The following is a 24,901-nucleotide window of genomic DNA, read 5'->3' as shown; positions in this document are numbered from 1 at the left end:
TCACACCACATCCTTAAACTTAAAACTCAATTTGCATTACTGCATTTTCATTTTCATCCTTTTACCACATAACACCAATTTTTTCACCCACAAAAAACGTATCATCCTTAAACTTTTAACCTCAATTTAATGTCTATATAATACTTTATTTTCAATGTTTTTCTTTCTTTCTGTTTACCTCAATCAAACACCCATTTCAACTCACCTAACTTATATAAATATAAAGCCCATAAAAGGACCCCACAAAAAGGGTATTCAACTTCAACCCACCCAAGCCTCTCTCTCTCTCTCTCTCTCTTATAGTTCCTTTTGCACTCTCTACACTTTAACTTAGCAAAACCCATGTGATTCTCACTGACACTTTCTACTCTCTGAGAGTCTCTCTCTCTATATCTATATATCTATATACCTAAAAAAACAGCAATAGCAAACCCAAAAAACTTCCCTCCAAATCCAATCCTTCACTTCTATTCCCCGTGAAGCCTCTCTCTCTCTCTCCAATTCCACCCAATATATAAACCCAACAAAACCAAATTAAAAAAACCCACACCCCCATTTCCAATCCTCCCACACAAACCGCAAACTTCACTGCACTGCGCAGACAGAAACACAATATGATCACTCAAATACTTTTCATTCTCATCATATCATTCTCGAGTTTCGAGCCACCTGCAGCCAATGCCCACGACTACCAAGACGCGCTATCCAAAGCGGTCTTGTTTTTCGAGGGGCAGCGGTCGGGCGTTCTGCCCCAATACCAACGAATGAAGTGGCGGGACAACTCGGGTCTGAGCGACGGTTGGACTTACAACGTCGATTTGACGGGCGGTTACTACGATGCCGGTGACAACATCAAGTTTGGATTCCCAATGTCTTTCACAACAACAATGTTGGCTTGGAGTGTGATTGAGTTTGGGGACTCAATGCCGCCAGCTGAGTTGAGGAATTCTATGGTGGCTATTCGATGGGCTTCGGATTACTTGCTCAAAACCGTTTCACAGCTCCCTAACCGAATTTTTGTGCAGGTAAATATTAATAATAATAATAATGACAAAATTAAATAAAAAATAAATATTTTTACTTTAATTTTGTTGAGGTGAAAAATAATTTATTTATTTATTTATTTTTATTTTTGTAATAAACCCGTGAGTGGGTTTTGGGAGTGTAGTCTATTTGGGTTGTTTGTTGTTTGATAATTGACCTCTTTTGGACCCCACTTCTTAAGATTATTGAACATGATCATCATTAATGTATTCATTTTTCAACTGTTTTTTTTTCTTTTTTGGTGAGTAGTGAATAAGTAACTGATAATTGATTTAAGTAATTAATTTGTAGGAAATATAATTTATTATAATTCATGCATTTTATTTAGAGCTAATAATTATAATTGGTAAAAAGTGATTTGAGAAAAGGGGAAAAATATCTACACATTTTTCTGTGAAACTCCCTTTGTTAGAATCCCAATATAAGTTTGTGTCGTTTTATACATAACAAAGTTCCAAAGCAATATGCTATTTCGATAATCTCTTCTTTATTAATATGACACTTTGATACCCATTGTTTCATGATAAAAATATGTGTGGTATTGAGTATCATAAATGGTCAACATTTTTTTATTGGTAGAATTGATATTTTTTAAAAATTATTTTTTTAAGTTTATGAGATTTAATACCAATAATAATATAATATTGAGAAAAGTGTTAAACACTAATAACATATTTTAGTAAGAATGTAACTAACATGCATGTCACTAGACCTATATATACATATAGTTAATTAGGTCAGATTTGTAAAATTTTGAGCCATATTAAGAAGTGGTAGTAGTAGATGATTAGGGTCAGCCGTCCTATATATATACTTTCACAAAAAACAAGTAAATTTTGATTATTATTGCTGCCTTTTATGGTTTTCAACTCCACCTGTGTTACAGTGTTATTGGACATTAGTATTATCTTAAAATTATTAGTTAGTGATATTTTTAAATATTATTATATTAAATTATATGTGATTCGATAATTAATGATACTAATAGTAATATTAATACGTAAAAAAAAATAATAAGCATTACTGGTACCTTTTAACATTTCTCCATTATTATATCAGTAACAACTCACTTATATAATATAGTTTTTTAATGAGTGAGTACTTAATATTATTGTCTCCTTTTTGTGTACAAGTTTAATTAATCATGTGTATGTGGTGGACCATATATATATCTTCCCATGTCTAAAATCCGTGATCAATTTGCATGGACCATATCATTTGTGTATATAAAATGTCAAGAGACATAACTATATATTACACATACCATATATATAAAAAGACCTTAATCTCCTTATATAGTGACATAAATTATAGTAATAAACTCCCAAGGGTATAAATGGTATATAATAAAATTTAACATTATGTGACAAATAACAATATGTAGGTTGGTGACCCCATAAATGACCACAATTGCTGGGAGAGACCAGAAGATATGGACACAGCCCGAACGGTCTACGCCGTGGACGCCCCGAAGCCCGCATCAGACGTTGCTGGCGAGACCGCGGCGGCTCTGGCAGCGTGTTCGATGGCGTTTAGGGCTTATGACCCGGGTTACTCGGAAACACTCATAAGAAATGCTGTGAAGGCCTTTGAGTATGCTGATACTTATAGAGGAGCTTATAGTGATAATTCTGATATTAGGGATGGTGTGTGCCCTTTTTATTGTGACTTTAGTGGTTATCAGGCAAGTTAATAAGTTATTAATTTGAGTAATAATAATTAATGAAATAATATGGTTACAAAATTTATAGGTTAATTTTTCCAACACAATTAATAAATTCTAACCGGTTAGAAATAAATTAATTAATGGTATTTAGTAGTCACCACTTTTGATTTTAACATTTTGGTTATGTTATAATAAATAGTGTTGGCTGTTTTGGTTCATATGTAGTAGTAGTGATAACTACCAATAGGTTTTTATAGAATTGAATTAAATGTATAGATATAAATTGTTGGAAACTATATTCTATATTTATTTATAATAATAATAATTATTATTATTTTTATCAGGATGAATTATTGTGGGGGGCAGCATGGCTGAGGAGGGCGACTGAGGAGGGTTCGTTCTTAGATTACATACAAAACAATGGAAAAACACTTGGTGCTGAAGATAATATCAATGAGTTTGGATGGGACAATAAACATGCTGGTCTAAATGTTCTAGTCTCAAAGGTACACCCACCACTTATTATTTTTGTATTATTATTCTATATATTATATTTCATATATATAATTATTCAAATGAAAATATGAAAAATATTTTTATTAAAAAAAAATTGAAAGTTGAACTATTATAATAATTTATTATAACAAATTTTATTTTCAGTTACAATAATAAAATTTGTGACTAAAAGTAAAAAATTGTGACTAATTATAAATTATCACTTTTATGTTGTGATTAAAAAGTTTGTTATTAAAAGTCACCAAAATTTTTATTATTTGTTGTGATTAAATGTGATTTTATTCACATATTTGTTGTGACTAAAACTAAATTAGTGATAACTTATATTTAAATACTATGTTTTAGTCACAAGTAATTTTTTGTTTTGAATAAAAGTTACAATTACTAAAATAATTTTTTTATAGTGATTTTAGAAAATTGCGTCCTTTTTATTTCTCTTTGTTATTTTGTAACCAATTTTCAAACAAAACCTATAAATTTTTCCAAATAATATACTAATTGTAACACACTTGTATTTTTTTACTAACAATAATATTTAGTTAATGTCACCATAAATTTAAGAAAAAGTGATATATATGAGTCACCACTCATTGTGTGTAAAATTATATAATGTGAATGTGTGTCTAATATAATTTTGGGATAATTAGATGAGAAAGATTTTTTTTTTCCATTTTTACGATTTTTTATAAAAAACAATACGAAAAATAACAAGAAAACTACACGAAAATAACATCAAAATAATAACAAAAAATCAACAATAAATTAACAAAAATACAACATAAAAAGTCCGTATTTTCTGTAAATATAATAAAAAAATCGTAAAAATATTTAAAATTCCGTAAAATTATACTTTTGTAATTTTTTTGTTATTTTTTTTTATGTATTTGTGAAATAATCCCTATTATTTTTAATACCACAAGAACCATAAATTATATGATTCACAACTCTAAGTACATTAGTAATTTGTTTTTTGTCCATATTTACATTTTAGGAGAAAAAAATACATTAATATTTTTTTTTGAAAAGAAATACATTAATATTTACTTAAAAGAAATTATACAAAAATACACCAAATTTTTCCATATATATAATTAAGACATAATTAAATAACTTAAAGAATTGTTCAAATTTTGATCTATTTTTTTTTTCTTTCTTTTTTTAGGAAGTACTAGAAGGCAACATGTACAATCTTGAATCGTACAAAGCCTCGGCAGACAGCTTCATGTGCACCTTAGTTCCGGAGTCATCATCCTCACACATTGAGTACACACCCGGTGGCCTCATATACAAGCCCGGTGGCAGCAATTTGCAACACTCAACCACAATCACATTTCTCATGCTTGTCTATGCCAACTACTTGGCCAAAACATCCCAAACCCTAAATTGTGGTAACATAAACGTTAGCCCGACTTGGCTTCGCCAACAAGCCAAAAAACAAGTCGATTACATTTTAGGCGACAACCCTATGAGTATGTCCTACATGGTAGGGTACAGCGACCGATACCCTAAAAGGATCCATCACCGAGGCTCATCTTTGCCCTCGGTGAAGGAACATCCTCAGGCTATTGCCTGTAAGGAAGGCTCAACTTACTTCAATTCGTCTGATGCTAATCCTAATGTGTTGGTTGGAGCTATAGTAGGGGGTCCGGGGAAGGATGATGTGTATGAGGACGATCGCGCTGATTTTAGGAAGTCCGAGCCTACAACTTATATCAATGCCCCATTTGTTGGGGCCCTTGCATATTTTGTGGCTAATCCAAACCCCTAATTTTCTTTTTTGGGCACCAAGATATATTATGGTTGGTGTGGCCAAAATTAAGTATACAACTAATTTTTGTGTATAGTACCAATAACTTCATACACATGAAGATAGGGAAAAGATAAATGTCTCTCATCTTGGTTGGAGGCAAGAGAGAAGAGGCTTTAATTGTTGAAATTACACCCATATATAAATATTTATATATTTATAGGTTTTTCTTGTCATAAAAACTTGTGACATTTTCATATTGATGAAAAAAAAAATCCCCATTAGGGACAACTCAGTGGCACTGAGTTTTTTTTTTTAATTATTTTAATTTTATTTTGGTCTATATATTATAAGACGAATAATGAAGAGCTTTCTAATGAGAAATCCAAGAGCATGATGTGGTCAGTTTGTTGGTTTTGTAATTATATAAATGGAATATATATAAGAATTATCAACTTTTGTTGTTACCATTTTAAATTGTGACAAATTAGGAGAATTATGATATTTTACATTATTCATTTGCCAATATATTTTTTTAATAATAATAGATTAAAATTAAAGCATAAGTTTTGAATTTTTTTTTTCAGACTTCGTTTAGTACGTCGTATTGTATTATAGGACTCGTTTAGTACGCCGTATAAGGATCGTATTGTATTAAATAATAAATAACACTATATTTGGATAAAATAATGTATTGTATTAATTATTACGGCTAAATTTTTTAATACAATGTATGTTGTATTATTTAATACATAACAAATGGTCCGTATTAGCTTGTATTATAATATTTACAAAGGCTTCAGGGTCAACACCAATCTCCAATCCAAACTTGGGACCCAGACCCGGACCTAGATCCGTACCCGGACCCCAAACCCCGGACCCGATCCCAGACCCCGGACCCGAACCCGACCCTGGACCCAAACCCGGACCCGGACCTGGACCTCAACCCGGACCCAAACCCGGACCCGGACCCGGACCCCGGACTCGGACCCCAGACCCAGACCCGGACCTGAACTCAGACCCAGACCTAGACCTGGACCCAGACCCGAACCCCGACCCAAGACCCAGACCCGGACCCGAGACCGGGACTGGGACTCGAAAAAAATAATACTAATACAATATAATACAATATATTAATACAAGTCAATACCAAACATAGTATTGTATTAAATAATACTAATACAATACAATATAATATAACACAATTCAACACAATACAATACGAAATACCAAACGAACCCATATAGTATTATATTAAAGTATATTTTATATAATATTTTTATATAAACTATATGTGGTATTAATTTTTATGAGTATACATAAATATATATATAATATTGAGACTTTTTTATTTTTACACTTCAAAATAGTTTTATTTTGTATTTTTACGGAATTTTATATAGAAACCCCTATTGCAACTGACGGAGCAACCTAAATTGTAACCAAAATCTGTATAGCAACCCACATAGAAACTACCAGAAAAACTAACTTAGAAATCCAAACTGTAAATTTGAAAAAAAAAAAGTTAAAAATAATAAATAAGGTAATTTCCTTATAATATTTTAGTATAAATTAAAATATAATATAGTATTATATAAAAATATAATATATAACTTAACTTAATATAATACGACTTAATACAAGCCATTAAACAAACTTTTAATGACAAATTATTTGTCTTGATAAAAAAAATAAGTACAAGATAGAAAAAGCACGCACTTGTGCATATCCTAAATACTAAAAAATAAAAACAACTATTTAGAATGTGACATAATTTGAAATTTTAGATTAGTTGTATTATATTTAACCTATAAAATAGATAATTTTAAATTTTGTATTTTACAAAAATTATTAGTCATCTTTTTTACTTTGTTAACATAATTATACAATGAGTCTAATTGTGTCAAACATTTTTATTTTGCATTTTTTTAAGTATTTAATAAATATATTGCATTCTATTAAAAAGAAGATTGTAACTAATTAGGTAAGACTAAATATAATAATCACCCACATAATACAAATTTTAAAATAAACTAAAATAGAGAAAATAGTAATTTATATATAATTTATAGAGACCCTTTCATTTTTACACTTCAAAACAATTTTTTTTTTCTGTATTTTTACAGAATTCCACATAAAAACTCCTATTGTAACCTAAATCGCAACCAAAATTTGTATAACAACTCACATAGAAACCATCAAAGAAACTATCTTAAAAATTCAAACCGTAAATTTGAAAAAAAAAAAAAGTTAAAAATTAATATATGAGATAATTTTCCTAATTTATAACATAACATACACTTTCTAACTATGTGGGATTTTTTTCTTAAATAACTTACAAAAGAGATATATTAGCAAAATTTGAAGAAAAAAATAAGAAAAAGATATAATATAATATATTAATGTATTCTTAGTAGTAGTGTAAATACAGGTTGTTTTTGATACGACACAAAACTAGCATAAGTTTTAGAAACACGAGGACGACCAAGCACAAAAAATACAAGCTTAAGCACGACAAGCTCGAAAGATATAGCATGTAAGTATGAATAATTTATTTGAAAACACAATATATTAAATACTTTATATTGGATTGTAGTAATTGTTATCTGTGTTTCTAATTAGAGGACACGTATAATTTCAAGATGATTCGGTTTAGTTACAACAAACCTATATGAAGACCTAATTAAAATAATGGACCAGTTCCATTAGCAAAGTCAAGTCATCCGAATGATGAACAGGTGTCTCGTCTAAACGAGATAAGCATCCAACATAGCAGCTCTCCGGATAGCATCAAGTAGTGCTTCAGAGAGAGTGGTTAAGGGACATTTGGATATCCGCTTCGTATCACATTCATTAATTATCGAATCCCATAATATCAAAATTTTATTTCTAGGATCATGTCTGAGAATCAGGATATTCTAAATAAGAAAATGAAGTAATTATTACTCAAATATTTATGTGTCTTTATTACCTACAAAGGTAGGTTACGTTTTGACAACTATCAACATTACGTGGCATCCACATCAGTAGAAGATTAAGGCCTCAGACTCCACCAGATGGACCTTAAGTCAATATGTTATTTGTATTTACCCCATCAGTGGGCAAGGTTTATATACTAGAACCCTAACTCTATAAATATAAGAAAACTCATTCATGTAAAGGGTTAGAATCTCATTCCTTGAGTGCTCAAGCAAATTCTAAGGTTCATAATCTTGGCAAAACACTTAAGTCAATCAAATAGGTTTTTCCAGCCGCATAATAATATTGATTCATAGATTAGAGGTCATTAATCCTTGAACCATGTAAAAACTCTTGTCTCATTCTTCTTTCTGATCTATTTCTTTAGTTTTATTATATTTTATATTGGTTTCCGAAAATCTTAGTAAACATTAATAATAATTTGAATATTTATTAGTAAATATTTAAATTTTAATGAATTTTTTATATAATTTTTATGTGAAAAATTGTTGAAAAATTATATAAAAATAATTGAAATTATAAAAATTATATAACTTTAATAATTATCTCATTAATTGTAAAAATAAAATACGAAAAAAATAAAATATGAATTTAAGCTAGTATAAGAAAATGGAGTGGCCCAAATAAAGCACAGCACAAATTTAAGTATGGCACAACAATACTCGTATTTTTTTATGGCACGATACGATATCCATATTTTTTTTATAGCACAACACAACACATATTTTTTATGACAAAATACGTCTCATATTATTTTATTTAATACATAACACCCACTACAACAAATTTTGGTATTACCGGCGGAGCCACCCGCCGGTAATAATAGAGGAGACCGCCGGCATTAATTAATACCGGCGGATTCCGCCGGTAATTATCCGCCGGTATTAATTGGTCGCTATAAGTTACTATTAGCGACGAAAATGGTATTCCGCCGGTAATAATATTAATATCGGCGGATTAATAGCGGTGGGGTCCGCCGGTATTAATATCTGCATTTTTCCACGAAGATGCATTAATACCGGCGGACCACAATCAATTTCCGCCGGTATTAATATTTATAAATTAAAAAAAAACAATATATTATCTTAAATATAATATATATAATAAAATTAATTATAATTAAATTAACATATTTTATAATTAAATTAATTATAATTATATATAATAATTATTTCATAAATATATTATTAATTAAATATAAAACATTAATATTAAAAAATTAAGCATTAATATTAATTTGTCCATTACAAAATAAACTTTATTATCTTAAATAAAATTAGAATATTGTCTTTAGATAAAGTTTAAAACATAAAAATTGACATAATTAAAAACACCTAACTATCATTGTTCAAATCAGTATATTCTAAAAATTCATCTGCATTCGAGCTAAGTCTTGAACCATCAAGATTATCACGTGATTGAGCTGGCGGGGCAGGATAATAAGGTTATCCAGTCTGCGGTGTAGGTAAGATCTCCATAAACTGTCGTGGATGCGGTGTAGGTTGTTGCTGTTGTTGCTAGCTCTGCGCACTCAAAATCTGACCATACATAGGCTCTTGTGGAGATCCTCCCATTAAATTTTCAAATTTATGACATATTAAATTTTCAGGATTTTTTTTAAAAAAATAAATTATTATATTTAATAATACTTATTTAATAATTTAAAAATTATTTTACTATTAATTAATTAAATTAATTTTTCATATTTATACTTCTAAGTAAGTATTACTTTATATATATATTACATTTTTTTTATTTAAAAAATTTATAACTAATTTAATTTATTTTTTATTTTATTTTTAAAAATTTATTATTTCAAATTTTTTATATTTATTATTTATGATTTTTTATATTACTATACTTAATTATATTTTTGTATATTTATTTTTCAAAACACTTTTAATTTATAATTTTCTTCATGTTAAATCTTTATTATTTATATACTACAATATTACATAATTATTTTAAAATATTATTTTATTATAATAAACTTTTTAAGTAATTAATATATTCTTATTCTAATTTTTTTAAAAAAAAATAAAAAACATTACATAATTAATTATTTAACAAGCTTATAATTTTTTAACTATTCAAAATTCTAAATATTAAACAAAAATACACATTTATTATTATAAAATACATTTATTATTATATAAACTTAAAATCTAAAATTTTACAAATTTACACATTTAAAACTTTTAAACAATATATATAATATATATATTATATTTATTATTATATAAAAATTTACATATTTAAAATTTTTAAACAATACATTATATATATTACTATATATACACACTAAAATCTAAACTTTTATAAATTTACATATTCATAATTTTTAACAATATATTATATATACATATAATATAATATATACACTGTTTAAAAATTATATATGTATATACATATATGCATATAATATATATAATATAATATATTGTTTAAGAATTATGCATTCATATAACACATATATCATACATACACAAAATTATATATTTACACATACACAAAAAAATTACTAAACAGTTGCATAAAAACTACTAAACACAAAATTATATATTTACACATACATTTGTATAAAACTTTACACATACACAGATATATAAATGTAATATACCAATTACTAAACATTCAAAGATTGAAAAAAAAAAATAAATAAACCTGTAAATTTTTCTGCCAAGCTTTTACTCCTCCCGCGTTTTCACTTTAAGTTACTGCTTCGAGCAAAATATCTCCCCCAAAACTTCAAGTTTGGAGAAAAAACTAATAACTATCAAAGAAAAATAAAATGAAAAAAATGAAAAAAATAAAAAAACCATAGTGAAAAACACATTACCTGTCAAAAAAAATGATGGTGCAATGGCGCTTCACGGTGGTAAACGTGCGGACTATGGCGGAGGAGGACGACTCGGAGAAGGGGACTATGGCAGAGGAGGGTCGGGCTTAGGGAAGAGGAGGAGGAGGAGGAGGAGGAGGAGGAGGAGAAGGGTTGGAGTGGGGTGGTGTGAAATGGAGTGGGGAAATGGAAAATGTTTTCTGAGTTATGGGGGGGATTATATAGACATTTATTACCGGCGGGACCCGCCGGTATTAATAGGGGTTCCGCCGGTATTAATAAAACGGTCAGAATCCCCTGACTAATACCGGCGGAACCCGCCAACAATAATCTGCCGGTATTAGTCTTTTCAAAATTTGGGCGGTAAAAATCTCGCCCAAACTATTAGAGGCAGATTTTCCGCCAATAATACTAAAGTTCCGCCGGGAATACTAAATTTAAATAAATATTTAATTAATTTTTAATTATTCAAAAGTAATACCGGCGGAATGTCTTTTTCGCCGGTAATAACCCCATTAATACTGGCGGTTTGGTTCTGCCGCTATTACTTCCGCCGGTACTGAGTAAAAATGTTGTAGTAACGTCCTATATTTATGGCAGGACGCTTATTTAGAGTACTTATTCTACCAACATTAATTTTTTCTTTTCATTTTATTTATTTAGACATAGATTTTTATAAATAATATAGTGATGAGAATATTTGGTTTCAAATGAATTTAATTGATCTATATTTTATTTTACATAACTTGGCAAATCAATTCTCTTTTGTTCTGACTCTCGTGAAATCACGGGTTTTGTTTTTTTGTTTTGTAATAAATTAAGAGAATAACAGTTTAGGTCTCAGTAGAGTGATAGAGACAAATAAATTGTTTTCTTTTTCTTTCAAAAAAATAAATAAATAAATTGTTTTGAGCTTAAGAATTTTGTTTCATGTATGATTTTAATCTTTCTTGATTATTAATTATAATAAAATTAATTTTTAAGGTATTTTTTTTCATATATGGTTTGTTTGTTTCTTAATTAACTATAATAAAGTGTAGACATATTAAAGAGAGAATAATCATAATATTCTTCTTTCTTAAAAAATCATTTATCAACTTTATTAACAAGAAAATTATTCAAGATTATATTAAAAAATTTAAAAAAAAACATATCTCGACTCTTAATAACACGATCAGCAACAAAATAAGATGCTCGTGTTAGAAAATAAAAATAAACAAAGACATCATGCAATCATCTATTAACATCTTACAATCAAATATAACACATCAATTAAGACAACATAGAGAGTGGACTTTGGATCGATGACACAACTGTAAAGCTATCAGTTTCAACAACCACTCCTACCAAGAATTTTTTTTTATCCAGCTCAAGGCTTCTCGTATGACCAAAGCCTCTGCAATTTCGGGAGCCACCTGACCTGAACGAAAACAAGAAATCGCCTCCACCATTGCACCATCAGCATTTCTAGCAACACAAACAAAGTTATAAATTGCAGCACTAGAAATAATTGTTTTTCAAGCCATTCTCACTGGTTTAGTCCACTGTGTGTGGCCATCAACAACAGTCAAGAACACTGCAATTGGAACTAGATTTTGATCTTGAGCTCGAGACCATTGATCAAGTGTACACTGAGCCAAGATAGAGACCCCAACAACACTTTTTAGGCCAAACCAGTTCATTCCTAGTCTTCTAAATTCCCTTACAAGTCATTGCAAGTAACTTCCTCTTCTCCCCATCTAACAAATGCAATAGATTATCAACCAAAGGAATAATCAACCAAATAATGATAAATGGTTGGTCTACCTGTCTTGCACAATGGAAAAATAGAATTAACACTAACATGCCTTGATCTCAATTGAGTCTTTAAGGGAACATATTTTTCAAACTTTGTTCTGAAAATCAGAACTATCAATTTCCATCTCTACCTCTTTACTCTCTTGCATATGTCTATACGTACTCTTAACTAGAAAATGGCATGACTTCTCTCAAACCCAAAACCACACAATCACTACTTTGACTTGAGGATAAGGTATTTATTGAGTTTTTCGAAAATCGATTATAAAATAAATAGAGTTTAAGAAATAGACAAAATTAAAAAAAAGAAAAAACTTAAAATTTTTACGTAGTTGGAGTGTTAATGAGTCTTAGTTTATCAGTCAATATTATAAGTTTGAAAGGCTTTGATGTATTATACAAGGATAATGTTCTTACCTGAGCTTAAGAACCTTAATTTTAGTCTTAGTGTCTAAATAATGATTTTTAGTTTTTGAAGCTTGTGATGGAGCTGAATTTTGGGTTTAGCCGCAGGAAAATACAATCAAGGTAACTGTTGATGCTGTTATTTTTCGTGATCGAGCTGCATTTAGTTATCATTAGTAGGGGTGTTCACAAATTATCCGATCCAATCCAATCCAATCCGCAAAATGCGGATATCCGCACTTGTGCGGATTGGATTGGATTGAAAAAACTAAAATCCGCACTTGCGCGGATTGGATGTTGTTTGACCTCAAAAAGTAACTGATCCAATTCAATCCGCACTTAATTATATATATTTTTAAAAAATTATAATATATAATATATAATAATTTAAAAAAAGACACAAACTTCTAATTTCTTAATCTTTTTTTAGTAATACATTCTAATTTCTTAATCTTTTTTAGTAATACAGTAGAACCTCTATTCAAGAATACTCTATTCAAGAATAACCTCTAATTTGTTATAAAAAAATGAAGTCCCAATTTGGGCCAGTTATAAATAAGAATAACCTCTATATTGTAATTAGTTATACATTTTTTAAGTCCCGTATTAATAAAATATACCTCTATATAAGAATAATTAGATCTTAAATAAATATATACAAATATTTTATAAATTTACTTATGTAAAATTAATGATTTTATTTCAAATTATAGTACATGTATAAATATTATATGTACTCGAAAATAATTTTAATATAATATAGTATTAAGAATTGTTTATTGGTATTTTTGTTACATTGATATTTTTTTGATATTTTGATTTTTTTTTAAGTGTAACTCTATTTAGTTATAACCTCTCAATTAGAATATTATTTTCTTGGTCCCAAGTGTATTCTTGAATAGAGGTTCTACTGTATATTGAATTGGTACATTTTATTTATTTCATAATAAAAAACACAAGAAAAATAATTTTTATTCACATAGACACATATATATAAATTTAAATATATATACTAACTTATTTATTTTAGTAATAGATACATATATATTTTATATATATTTTAGTATAAATCTAAAGATAAGTACATATATATTGATATATATATATATTGGTTTGATTTGTATATAAATAGAGATGGAAATAGATTATTATTAGAGTTTAAGAAACAATAGTCTTTTTTTTAATTTTTTTTCTATGAAATATTAAATAATTTATTATTAAAAAAATAACCGATCTAAAATAACCGATCCAATCCGCACTATTGCGGATCGGATTGGATTGGATTTAAACTTTTATGCGGATCGGATTGGATCCAAAATATGAAATCCGCACTTAGTGCGGATTGGATGTTGTTTGACCAAAAAAGTGCGGATTGTATCGGATGAACACCCCTAATCATTAGGGGTGAGCATCGGTCGGTTTAGTCGGTTTTTTTACAAATAAAAATCCGAATTTCGGTTTTCGGTTTGGATTGGTTCAATCCGAAAACTGACCGACCAATCGAGAAACATTCTTAAAACCGACCAAAGTGAACCGCGGTTTGGTCGGTTCAAACCGCCAAAACCGATTTTTTTTTTTGTAAAATATAATCGAAAAATGATTGAGAACAAATTAACAAACAATCATGAACAAGAGGAAAAGAAATATATAGCAACAAAAACAAATTTCTCATGCTCTCTGTAAGTACATATATATAAATAAATAATAATTAATCAAACGGTAAAATAATTTCATGTGATTTTCATTTATATTTTAAATCTATTTATATATATATTTGATTTGTGAATTTCTGTTTAGATTTTTATTTGAGATTGGGGATTTTGAGTTTGGGGTCGGAGCAATATTATGAGGCTTTGACTGTTTGAAGCCCTATACTCTACTCCCAGTAACAGAAAGAAAATGAGAAGAAGAGAAGAGATAGAGAAAGAGAATGTGACTCTGGGTCACGAGAGATAAAGAAAGAAAGAGTGAGTTTGGAATTGGAGAGAGAGATTCAAGTCAAACATTCATTAATAAAGTTAATTCTTTTAAATTTTAATATTAATAAAATAATAATATATTATATATTATTATTAGACAATATAATAATACATATAAAAAATTAAAAAATATATATATATGTATAAGTTAGTTTGGTTAGTTTCGGTTTTATTGGTCGGTTTACGGTCCAAAAAAAAAACCGATCGACTATTGGTGGTTTTTTCGGTTTTCGGTTCTGTCGGTTTCGGTTCCAATGGTGTTCGGTAGGTCGGTTTGAACGGTTTTTTCAGTATTCTGTATTTTATGCTCAGTCCTAGTTATGGAATAGTCGATCGAGACTCTCAAGGGGAATTAGTGATGGCTAAGTCGGACAGTTTTACTGGTATAGGCAATCTAAATTTGACTGAAGCAAATAGGATAAAGAAAGCATTAAGCTTGATTAAAACTCAAACATGGCGGAAAGTGGAGCTGGAGTCAGATTGCTTTGTAACAATCCATAATATTCGAAATTCATTACCTATGATTTCTTCTTTTGGAGTTATTATAGAAGATTGTCGTAAACTTCTTACATCTTTAAACAATGTTTCCTTATTTTTTATTAAACAATCTACTAACATAGTTGCTCATAGTTTGTTAGAGCATCTTGTTCTTTTCTAGATCGAGTGTTTAATAGGGTTTATGTTCCTGTTGATGTACAATCTTATTTTTGACTGATTTGACAAATTAATAAAGAAATTTTTACAAAAGTACTAGATTTTGGGTAAAACTTTACAATTTTACTGTCACATGGGATTTGTTTACAAAAATACTGTCTTTTTATAAAATAACTATAAAATAAAAAAACAGAACAATTAAAAGTAGAGGTGTTCATCAAACCGCTCAAACCGCCCGCACCGCAAAAAAATGTGGTTTGAAATTTTTAACGGTGCGGCCGCAGTTTGAATTTTTCCTAAACCACGCAGTGCAGTTTGCAGTTTTGAATTGTTAATACGCGATTCAAACCGTACAACACCGCATATTATAAAAATACTAATTTTTATATTTATTTAAGTCCAATATGTGAAGGTCTTGTATTATTGAAACTTTAGACTTTTTTTTTTCATATTTGTTTGCAAGACTTATGGTATTTTTGACAAGTGTTGCTCATTGTATTTGTGATAGTTTAAATATTTGGTGATAGTCAAAACTGTACTGCACCGCACCACACCATTTTTACGGTGCGGTTTCTGCGATTTTTTAGTTTTGCTGTGCGGGTGCGATTTGGAAATTTAAAAAAACTGTATATATAACACAGTACACTGTATAAAACTTACACAGTATTTTTTTAAAAAAAATTCGCTCCACAATAAAAAAAAATTAAAAATTTCAATATATGATATAAAAACTCTATATTTGCTTTCAAACTCTATAAATTGGTTTTAAAAAATAATCAAAAATCGCACCACCCGTACCCACTGCGAACACCCCTAATTAAAACAACAGTGGAACAACTAAAAAATAACCGTGAAATAACAGTGAAAACTTAACACAGTACACTGTATAAAACTTACACAATATTTTAAAAAAAAAAAATTCGCTCCACAATAAAAAAAAATTAAAAATTTCAATATATGATATAAAAACTCTATATTTGCTTTCAAATTAATAACAGTTTCTTTTAGTCGCTCGAAGATTTAAGGCTATAATGAGTATGAGAAAGAATGAATAGTACAGGGACTAACATAAGCAATATTAATAAACTTGTGAGGATTTAAATGTCTTGATTTAGAAATTGGGGGCCTAATTGCAATAGTTAGTCTCCATTCAGGTTCGTCTCAAACTCGTTTCTGTTCTTCAACAAAATTATTTGATAAACTCCAAAAGAATGTGCTTACTCCTCTCATTTTCTCAAATTCGTACAAACTCTCCTTAAACCCTAAATTCTCTCCCTCCAATTGGGTCTCTCACCCAACCCACTTCGTCAGCTTTCCACCCTTCACCGCTAGCAGGTATTTACTCTTATTCTCCTTAAATCATGTCAATTGTCATTTGGGTACTTTGTAATTTTTTCCAAGTCCATTTTTGAGGTACTGGGTTGTTTGTGAGAGATTGTATTATGCAATTGCCGATGAATTTGGTCATCTTCTGAAAGTTGAAGTTCTTGATATTATTTTGAAGCTACAAGAAACATATCTGTATTTGAATGTATCTCTGTACTTCAATCGTGTTTTAGCTTTGTTTATTGGCTTAATCTTGGTAAAGGCGTTAGAACTAATATTATTTAGAAACTGTAGTCAAATTTGGCTTTTCATTTCAAATTGTTTTCTGGGAAATTCACTAGTGAATTGAAATAATAAAACAAGCTTTTTATTCTACTAGATTCAACACTGTGTTTCTGTAATTCAGTCTTGTTTAGTTTGTTTCTTTGCTTAATCTTGGTAGCAGCATTAGAACTAAGAATTTTTTAAACTGTAGTCAAATTTGGCTTCTAATGTCAAATGGTTTTCTGAGAAAATTACTTGTGAATTGACCCAAAAATAAAACATAATTTTTATTCTAAAGATAATAATAGAAGAGGTTATGACTTTGTTCTTTGTTCCAGGTCTTTATAACAAGTGTCTACCAAGAAATTGGATTCTTGGAAGCTATTTCGTTTTGAATGGCCAAACGTTATTTGATTTTTGAGATTTTCCTTTATTCACATTTAACAATTTGAATGTTGATTTTAGTGTTACAAGTAGTTACAAATATGTTTCTTTTGCATGTCAAATTATTACATTCTAATGAAAGAAATATAGTTCTTTTGTGAGCCATCATTGTTTGGTTCTTTTATATTTGTTTCTTCATTCTCTGAAACAATGTTTTACTGCTAATCAGTATGATTAGAATCCATTCTGACCTTTTATAGTCTCATTTATTCAATTGTATGTTGATCAGAACACTTCCCTTGTTAATTTTACATGACTACACAAATTGCATGAAAGAAATCATTCTATGCTTATTAGAGTTTTCGAAAAACCAAACATTTTGGTGATTGAAAGAGAGCTTCTAGCTTGCCATTGATCGCTGTTTGTCAGTGCACCGACTTTAAATTGTTTTCTACTTACAGCACTTTCATGTAAAATGGAATATGAATGTTTTTGAAGATATGTGCCGGGCAATTGGTATAGAAAAAGATAACTCCAACCAATAATCTTGATTTTCCTTTGTACTGACATGTTGCTTCATATTTTGCAGCCATGGTTCTAAGAGATGATGTGGCAGAAGGTTCATCTTCTCCTCAAGAGTCTGATGAGAAAAATGAAGCTCTTTCACTAGAAGATATCGCTTGGGTCGATTCTTGTTTGATCAAAGAATCTGAAGTTTCTGATGGTAACTGGAATTCTGTGACTGATGCTTTGCTAGAAATTCTGAGCTCTAATCCTGGTTTGTATAATTCTGCATCTGTTAGTGATGAATGTCCTCAAGAAAAAGATGTTGAGATGGTTAATTCCACCGAAACTGCAGAAGATGGTCAGCTTTCGGGAACAAGGGCAGAAAATGAGGATGAGTCTCCAAAACATGTTAACAGTCTTCTGTCCATTACCGAAGAAGCTGGAAGTAGCAGTGACATTTCTCCAATAAGGGACCCTAATGATTTGCAGTCACTCTCTTTTGTAGGAAATCCATTTTTGCCAACCTACATAGAAGGCTCAAGCGCAACTAAAACTATCGAGTTAGAAACTGATCCGAGTTATTCAGTGGACGAGATAGAACCGTTAGCTGATGATATCTTCAAGGTATGGGATTTGAGTATTCCATCAGAAGAAAATGTGCTTGACAAGCAGTTGAACAAGATCCTTGAGGAAAGTGACCCTCAGTTCAAACCATCAACTCTTAATGATTCCGATATCCAGAAAGATTTGAAAGAAGTCTCACTTGAGGATGTAATTGCTGCAATCGCGGGTATCTCTATAAATAAAAAATGAAAACTCTAGTTAGGTAAAACAAAGAGAAAAAGAAATCCATGTTGCTCATTTTTCTTCTTGTCACATATAGTGACACTAACAAGGGCATTTGGTTTCATAGAGATTAGAATAGTGTCCTCATTTCAGAGTGTAATTCTCTGTATTTATGGTGAAAACAGAAGTATTTGAGAGTAGGTGGTAAAAAAATTATTAATGATTATTAGGTTTGAACCTCAAAATAATCATCTTGCCAAATTGCCTTTACCACATAACTACAGCCCTAAAATGTGTGTTGATGCTTCTTTATTGTATCTATGGTTTGGATACTTTTCTGGGCAATTTTTATTTTTATGAATTTTTTAAAGTAAAATTTATAAAAATATGATTTGTTTTTTTGAAAAATTATTTTGTGGGTCAAATTCAAAAAGAGAATTAAAAATATGAGAAAAACAATTTAGGGTAACCGGTTACTAGGAGGTTACTACTTACCTCTACACTTTGTTTTTGAATTTTCTTGTGAAATAACTTTTTTGTGTTTTTTTTTGGAATTTTCATACCACATACTGAAGTTTTCTATTTTTTTTTTTCTTTTTTATTGTGGGATAAGATTTAAAAAAAAAACATTCTGTATTGTGTTAAGTTTTCACTGTTGTCTTTTAGTTGTTTTACTGTAAATTTTAATTGTTCTGTTTTATTGTTTTACAGTTATTTTATAAAAATACAGTATTTTTGTAAAAATTTTCGAGTGGCAGTAAAATTATAAATTTTTGTTCAAAATTCAACATTTTTGTAAAATCTCTTTTTTTTTTTTCTTTTGGGAAAACAACTTCATTTTTTACCCCCACCACTATTTTTAATGTTTGAAATTTATTCTTCTCGTCCATGTCTAATTCTTTTATAAGTTCTTTTCAGCCTCATGTTGGTTAACAACTAGCCAAGAGTGGCTGCAACCACCTAATAAGAGCTTCTAAGGTTCTATTATTAAAACAACACACACATAGATTTCAATTTTCAACCACTTCTAGTTGACAAAGAATCTACCTTGCATTAGTCTAAGACTAAATATTTATTAAAGGGTCCCAATTCATGACATGTCATATATTCAATGGTTATGTGGCACAAAAAATCATAAACACTATGACATGGCTACATAAGAACCGTTTACATAACAAAATTACATCTCAAATCTTATGATTAAACCATAGCCATTTGTTACTAAGAAGCAAAGATACAACAAGTAAAGAAGGATTACAGCCTCATATTTACTTTTCCAGAGGAATCTCCCAAAAACTATTGTTTGTTTGGATTATTATATAGGTTGAGCATGATACATTTGTCTTCTACTCTAACTGACTCAAAAATAATATCACAATTTTTTTTTCATTTTTTTCCCAAAATCAATATATTAAAGTCATTTTAAGAGGTGAGCAAGAAACCCCATGTATGAACCACACTTACTTTGAGGCTGCCAAGTCAGCAAGTTATCATCCACTTGGCGAAACGGGACTGGTTAGCTCACAGCAGCCTCATATTGGCCATCCTCTTTAGAGCAGCATCACCTAGGCAACTATAAAAAAAACAGACTAGTGATATGAGAGTGAATGCATTTGTGGCTTTGCCAAAGGAGAGAAGATAAGATAACAAGAAAAATTCTTCTTTCTCTCAAGTAAAGTAAAAGAAAGAAAGAAAGAAAAAAATGGCTGCAACCTCAGCTTCTCTCCTCAAGTCAGCTCCAGTTCTTGACAAGTCTGAGTGGGTTAAGGGACAGAACCTTCGCCAGCCTTCAGTCTCGGTTGTTCGGTGCCTCCCTACCGCCTCATCTGCTCTCACCGTGCGCGCTAGCTCCTATGCTGATGAGCTTGTCAAGACCGCGGTATGTAATATTACTTAAACTAAGAATTTTATGCAAAATTCACTAAAAGTATAGCCATATTTTCATGCAAAAAAAAGTGAGTGTGACTAGATTTTTCATGCAAAAGTAAAATAACATAAGTATGCATACTTTTTCTAGATACCCTTTTGGTTTTAGAATCTAAATTTGATGTTTTTCATGTAATATGTTACTATACTTTTATAGATGTTCTGCTTCAACTGATGAAAGTATGCATATTTTTTGTTGGATATAGAAAACTGTTGCCTCACCAGGGCGTGGAATCTTGGCCATGGATGAGTCAAATGCTACCTGTGGGAAGCGTCTGGCCTCGATTGGCCTAGAAAACACTGAGGCCAATCGCCAGGCTTACCGTACTCTCCTTGTCTCAGCCACTGGACTTGGAAAGTACATCTCTGGTGCCATCCTTTTCGAGGAGACTCTTTACCAATCCACTGTTGATGGTAAAAAGATGGTTGATGTTCTTAAGGAACAAGACATTGTTCCTGGTATCAAAGTTGACAAGGTAAATGATCATCCATTGTAAACTATGTTTGTTATCACAAACATGTCATAGTACTATATTATGTTGTATTGATTCTTTATGAGTACAACAGGGTTTGGTGCCTTTGGCTGGTTCCAATGATGAATCATGGTGCCAAGGTCTTGATGGCCTTGCTTCTCGCACTGCTGCTTACTACCAACAAGGAGCTCGTTTCGCCAAATGGTATGAAATCTAATACCAAAAACTCGATTAAATTATACTTTTGTCTGGTTAAGAAATGCTAAAAAGCACCCGTAGTGCCTAATAGTGATGTTGGACACTATAATGCCTTATAGCAATGCTCTTTAATCGGTATTTGACACAAAATTACATTATTTAAACAGGCGTACTGTTGTGAGCATTCCCAATGGCCCATCAGCTCTGGCTGTGAAGGAAGCCGCTTGGGGTCTAGCCCGCTATGCTGCTATCTCCCAAGTAAGATAACTAATTAGACAAGACTAAGCTAATCTTGATTTTTGTACTTGTGTTTGTGAAAATTGATTATGTTTTGTTATGTTTAGGACAATGGTTTGGTCCCAATTGTTGAGCCAGAGATCTTACTTGATGGTGAGCATGGTATTGATAGGACTTTTGAGGTTGCTCAAAAGGTTTGGGCTGAAGTTTTTTACTACCTTGCTGAAAACAATGTCTTCTTTGAGGGTATCCTTCTCAAGCCAAGCATGGTTACTCCTGGTGCTGAGTGCAAGGACAGAGCCACACCCGAGCAAGTCGCAGACTACACCCTCAAGCTCCTCCACAGAAGAATCCCCCCAGCTGTTCCAGGAATTATGGCAAGTACCATAAACAAATGACATTAGTGTTTCTTTGTTCACTTGCTAAGTCACTTGTTACTAATGATGTTTTTGAAAATGTTGTGTGATTTTCGAGCAGTTTTTATCAGGTGGACAATCTGAAGTTGAGGCAACTTTGAACTTGAACGCCATGAACCAATCACCAAACCCGTGGCATGTGTCCTTCTCTTATGCTAGAGCTCTTCAGAACACTTGCTTGAAGACATGGGGAGGCAGACCAGAGAATGTGAAGGCTGCTCAGGAGGCACTCCTTATCCGAGCCAATGCCAACTCGCTTGCTCAGCTAGGCAAATACACCGGCGAGGGAGAGTCAGAAGAGGCCAAGAAAGGAATGTTTGTCAAGGGCTACGTTTACTAAGCAACAATATGTTGAAAAAGCTTTGTAGATGATGAAACAAGAGTTTGGTCAAAATTGAAAAATGAAAAATGAAATGAATTGTATTGCTCTATATAGCTCCATGGAGGAAAAGACTATTTTTGTTAAATGATGACAATGTCCTTTTTAGCAGCTTAATAAACTTGTTCCTGGTGAGTTTAGTTAGTGTGTATTTATAAATCCCAATTCCTTGTTGCTTGAATTTTTACCATTTTCTGATCCTAAAATTTATCAGAAATCCACTAAAGAATCATACAAAAACCTTTAAAATCACATGTTTAAGCACAATACAATTCTTCTAATTGTTTTTGATTAAGGATCTTTCCATTATTGACTAAATGTCAGGAATTTAAAACTACTATCCCCAACATAATAGAGTGAAGAAACTCAAATGCAACTAACTCCAAACAACTTGAAATCGAGCCGCCTTTTCGCACTTTTTCTTGTTGTTTTGTCTTCTAAACAGTGAAACAGTCCATGCTTTTGTAACAAGAAGAAACAGAAGGCTCCATTCTAATACATCAGAGAGAGAAAAGATAAAAGGGGTAATGGAATGGAGCAAGTGAGATAGTGCCAAAAGATTTTGAAAAGAGCACACAATTTGGAAATTTAAGAAGTAAAGGACTGCTGAGGCTATCTTTAACAAAGTTGTTTTTATCTGCATAATAGTAATGACAAGAATGAAAATTCTTGGGTAATTCTATAGTATACTCCAAAGAATTTCGGTCGGAGAGTTTTTTTTTCGTCAACTTTTTTTTCGGAAAATTTTTAATCTAATCTTTTTCATAATCGCTTATGTTATGTATATTATATGCTCTTCATGATCGATAAAAAGTTCTTCAATCAATTATTTTCTTCATAATCGATAAAAAAAAAAAAAAATTAGTCTAGTTATTTACTTCACTAACTCTAAAACTACTAAAAAAATTTCAAAAAATTCTAAATAATATACAATGATTATTTTTTTTTTTTGGCTTTTTTATTTTTACATTTCAAAATAATTTTTTTTGCATTTTTATAAAATTCTGCATAGAAACTCTTATTGCAACTAGCGCTGCAACCTAAATTATAATAAAAAAATCGTATAAATACTCCTATTGCAACTAGTGGTGCAACTGTTGCGAAATTTATAATCACTACGCAAGTATACGCAATCAAGTAGTAAACTCACACAGGTGAGGTCGAACCACAGGGAATTGGACTAATTACTACTAAATTATACTATTAATTCTATCTGGTAAAAGAATACTTTTTATGAATTAAATAAAACAATGCAGAAAATTAAAACTAACAAAAGGAAGATTAATCAAGATAAGAAAATAGGGAGACGAATCCTGTTGTTAAGTTACCAATGTTAATGTTTAAATGCTATCCTTCTCTTGAAGTGAATGACAGATTATGAATTAACCTAGCTCTTTTCAGATCTTCTAGGTTCTAAATCTCATGCTCTCTAATTAATCTCTTAATTAAACCAACATGAAATCAGCATTAAGCAATAATCTAAATGTCACAAAGGCTATGTAAATACTTTCGTTTCACATCAAAACCTAGACTATCCAATTTTAGCATTCTCAATTCTCACTTTTCAGATTTCGAATTGAGATCATAAAACATGTAAAAGGTGATCAATCTTGCACATGGAAATTAAACACAAATATGAATAGTATTCACAATCAAGATGGAGGAATGGCAATTAATCATTAACTAGGAAAAACTTAAACAACATTCATCATTCTCCCTAAATAGGAGTTTAGTTCAAAACATCCATAATCAAATCCATAATTAACATTGCAATAGAAAAGAACATAGAAAAATTAAAGAGAAAAGAAAGAACTAGTTGAAGCAATTGATCCGGGTCGCCACAAGCCGCTCTTCTAGCCTCCTCCTTTGTTTCTAGGGTTCCAATTCTGAATAATCCCTAATTTTCACGAAACCTTGCTATTTAAACCAATTCTCATCTTTAAAATTCGTGAAATTACGAAACTGCCCAAAAATCCCGTCACTGGGTGCCCGTCGCGACTGGCAAAGCCCCAGTCGCGACTGGGTTAAGCAGTTTAGTCTCAAAATTCTCTCTCGCTCGTTCCGCCGCGATCGGGCAAAGCCCCAGTCGCGACTGGGGTGCAGTTCGAATTCTTGGAGATGTCTCTGCCAAGTCCCGTCGCGACTGGCAAATTCCTAGTCGCGACTGGGACTGGCAGCAACACAAAATTTGGATTTTCTTCTCGATTCTTTCGCCATTTCGCCTCAATTCTTGTACATACTTTCTTTTAATGCCCGAGGACCTGAAACAAGAGAATCAAGCGTAATATAGCCCTAAAACTAGAAACAACGAGTGAAAACTAACCGAAATATGACCCGAATCTTAGACTAATTTTAGCCTAACAAATTCCCCCAAACTAG

General features: G+C 30.7%; 2 protein-coding genes across 2 annotated transcripts; both read left to right on the top strand.

Moving 5' to 3' along the window:
- Positions 1-254: 254 nt before the first annotated feature.
- Positions 255-5,436, top strand: LOC115694781 (endoglucanase 24). Its single transcript, XM_030621873.2, has 4 exons — positions 255-1,025; positions 2,429-2,728; positions 3,055-3,216; positions 4,389-5,436. The coding sequence occupies exons 1-4, from the start codon at positions 615-617 to the stop codon at positions 4,992-4,994; spliced, it is 1,479 nt and encodes a 492-aa protein (XP_030477733.2). The 5' UTR covers positions 255-614; the 3' UTR covers positions 4,995-5,436.
- An 11,423-nt stretch (positions 5,437-16,859) lies between these two features.
- On the top strand, positions 16,860-22,662 carry LOC115724972 (fructose-bisphosphate aldolase 1, chloroplastic). Its single transcript, XM_030654359.2, has 7 exons — positions 16,860-16,961; positions 18,190-20,772; positions 21,026-21,295; positions 21,387-21,496; positions 21,658-21,748; positions 21,835-22,104; positions 22,205-22,662. The coding sequence occupies exons 2-7, from the start codon at positions 20,596-20,598 to the stop codon at positions 22,481-22,483; spliced, it is 1,197 nt and encodes a 398-aa protein (XP_030510219.1). The 5' UTR covers positions 16,860-16,961; positions 18,190-20,595; the 3' UTR covers positions 22,484-22,662.
- Positions 22,663-24,901: the final 2,239 nt, after the last annotated feature.

The sequence above is a fragment of the Cannabis sativa genome, chromosome 6 (assembly GCF_029168945.1).
Source record: "Cannabis sativa cultivar Pink pepper isolate KNU-18-1 chromosome 6, ASM2916894v1, whole genome shotgun sequence".
In the NCBI taxonomy this organism is placed as follows: Eukaryota; Viridiplantae; Streptophyta; class Magnoliopsida; order Rosales; family Cannabaceae; genus Cannabis; species Cannabis sativa.
The sequence above is the reverse complement of the archived record's forward strand: the minus strand, read 5'-3'. Positions and strand labels throughout refer to the sequence as shown.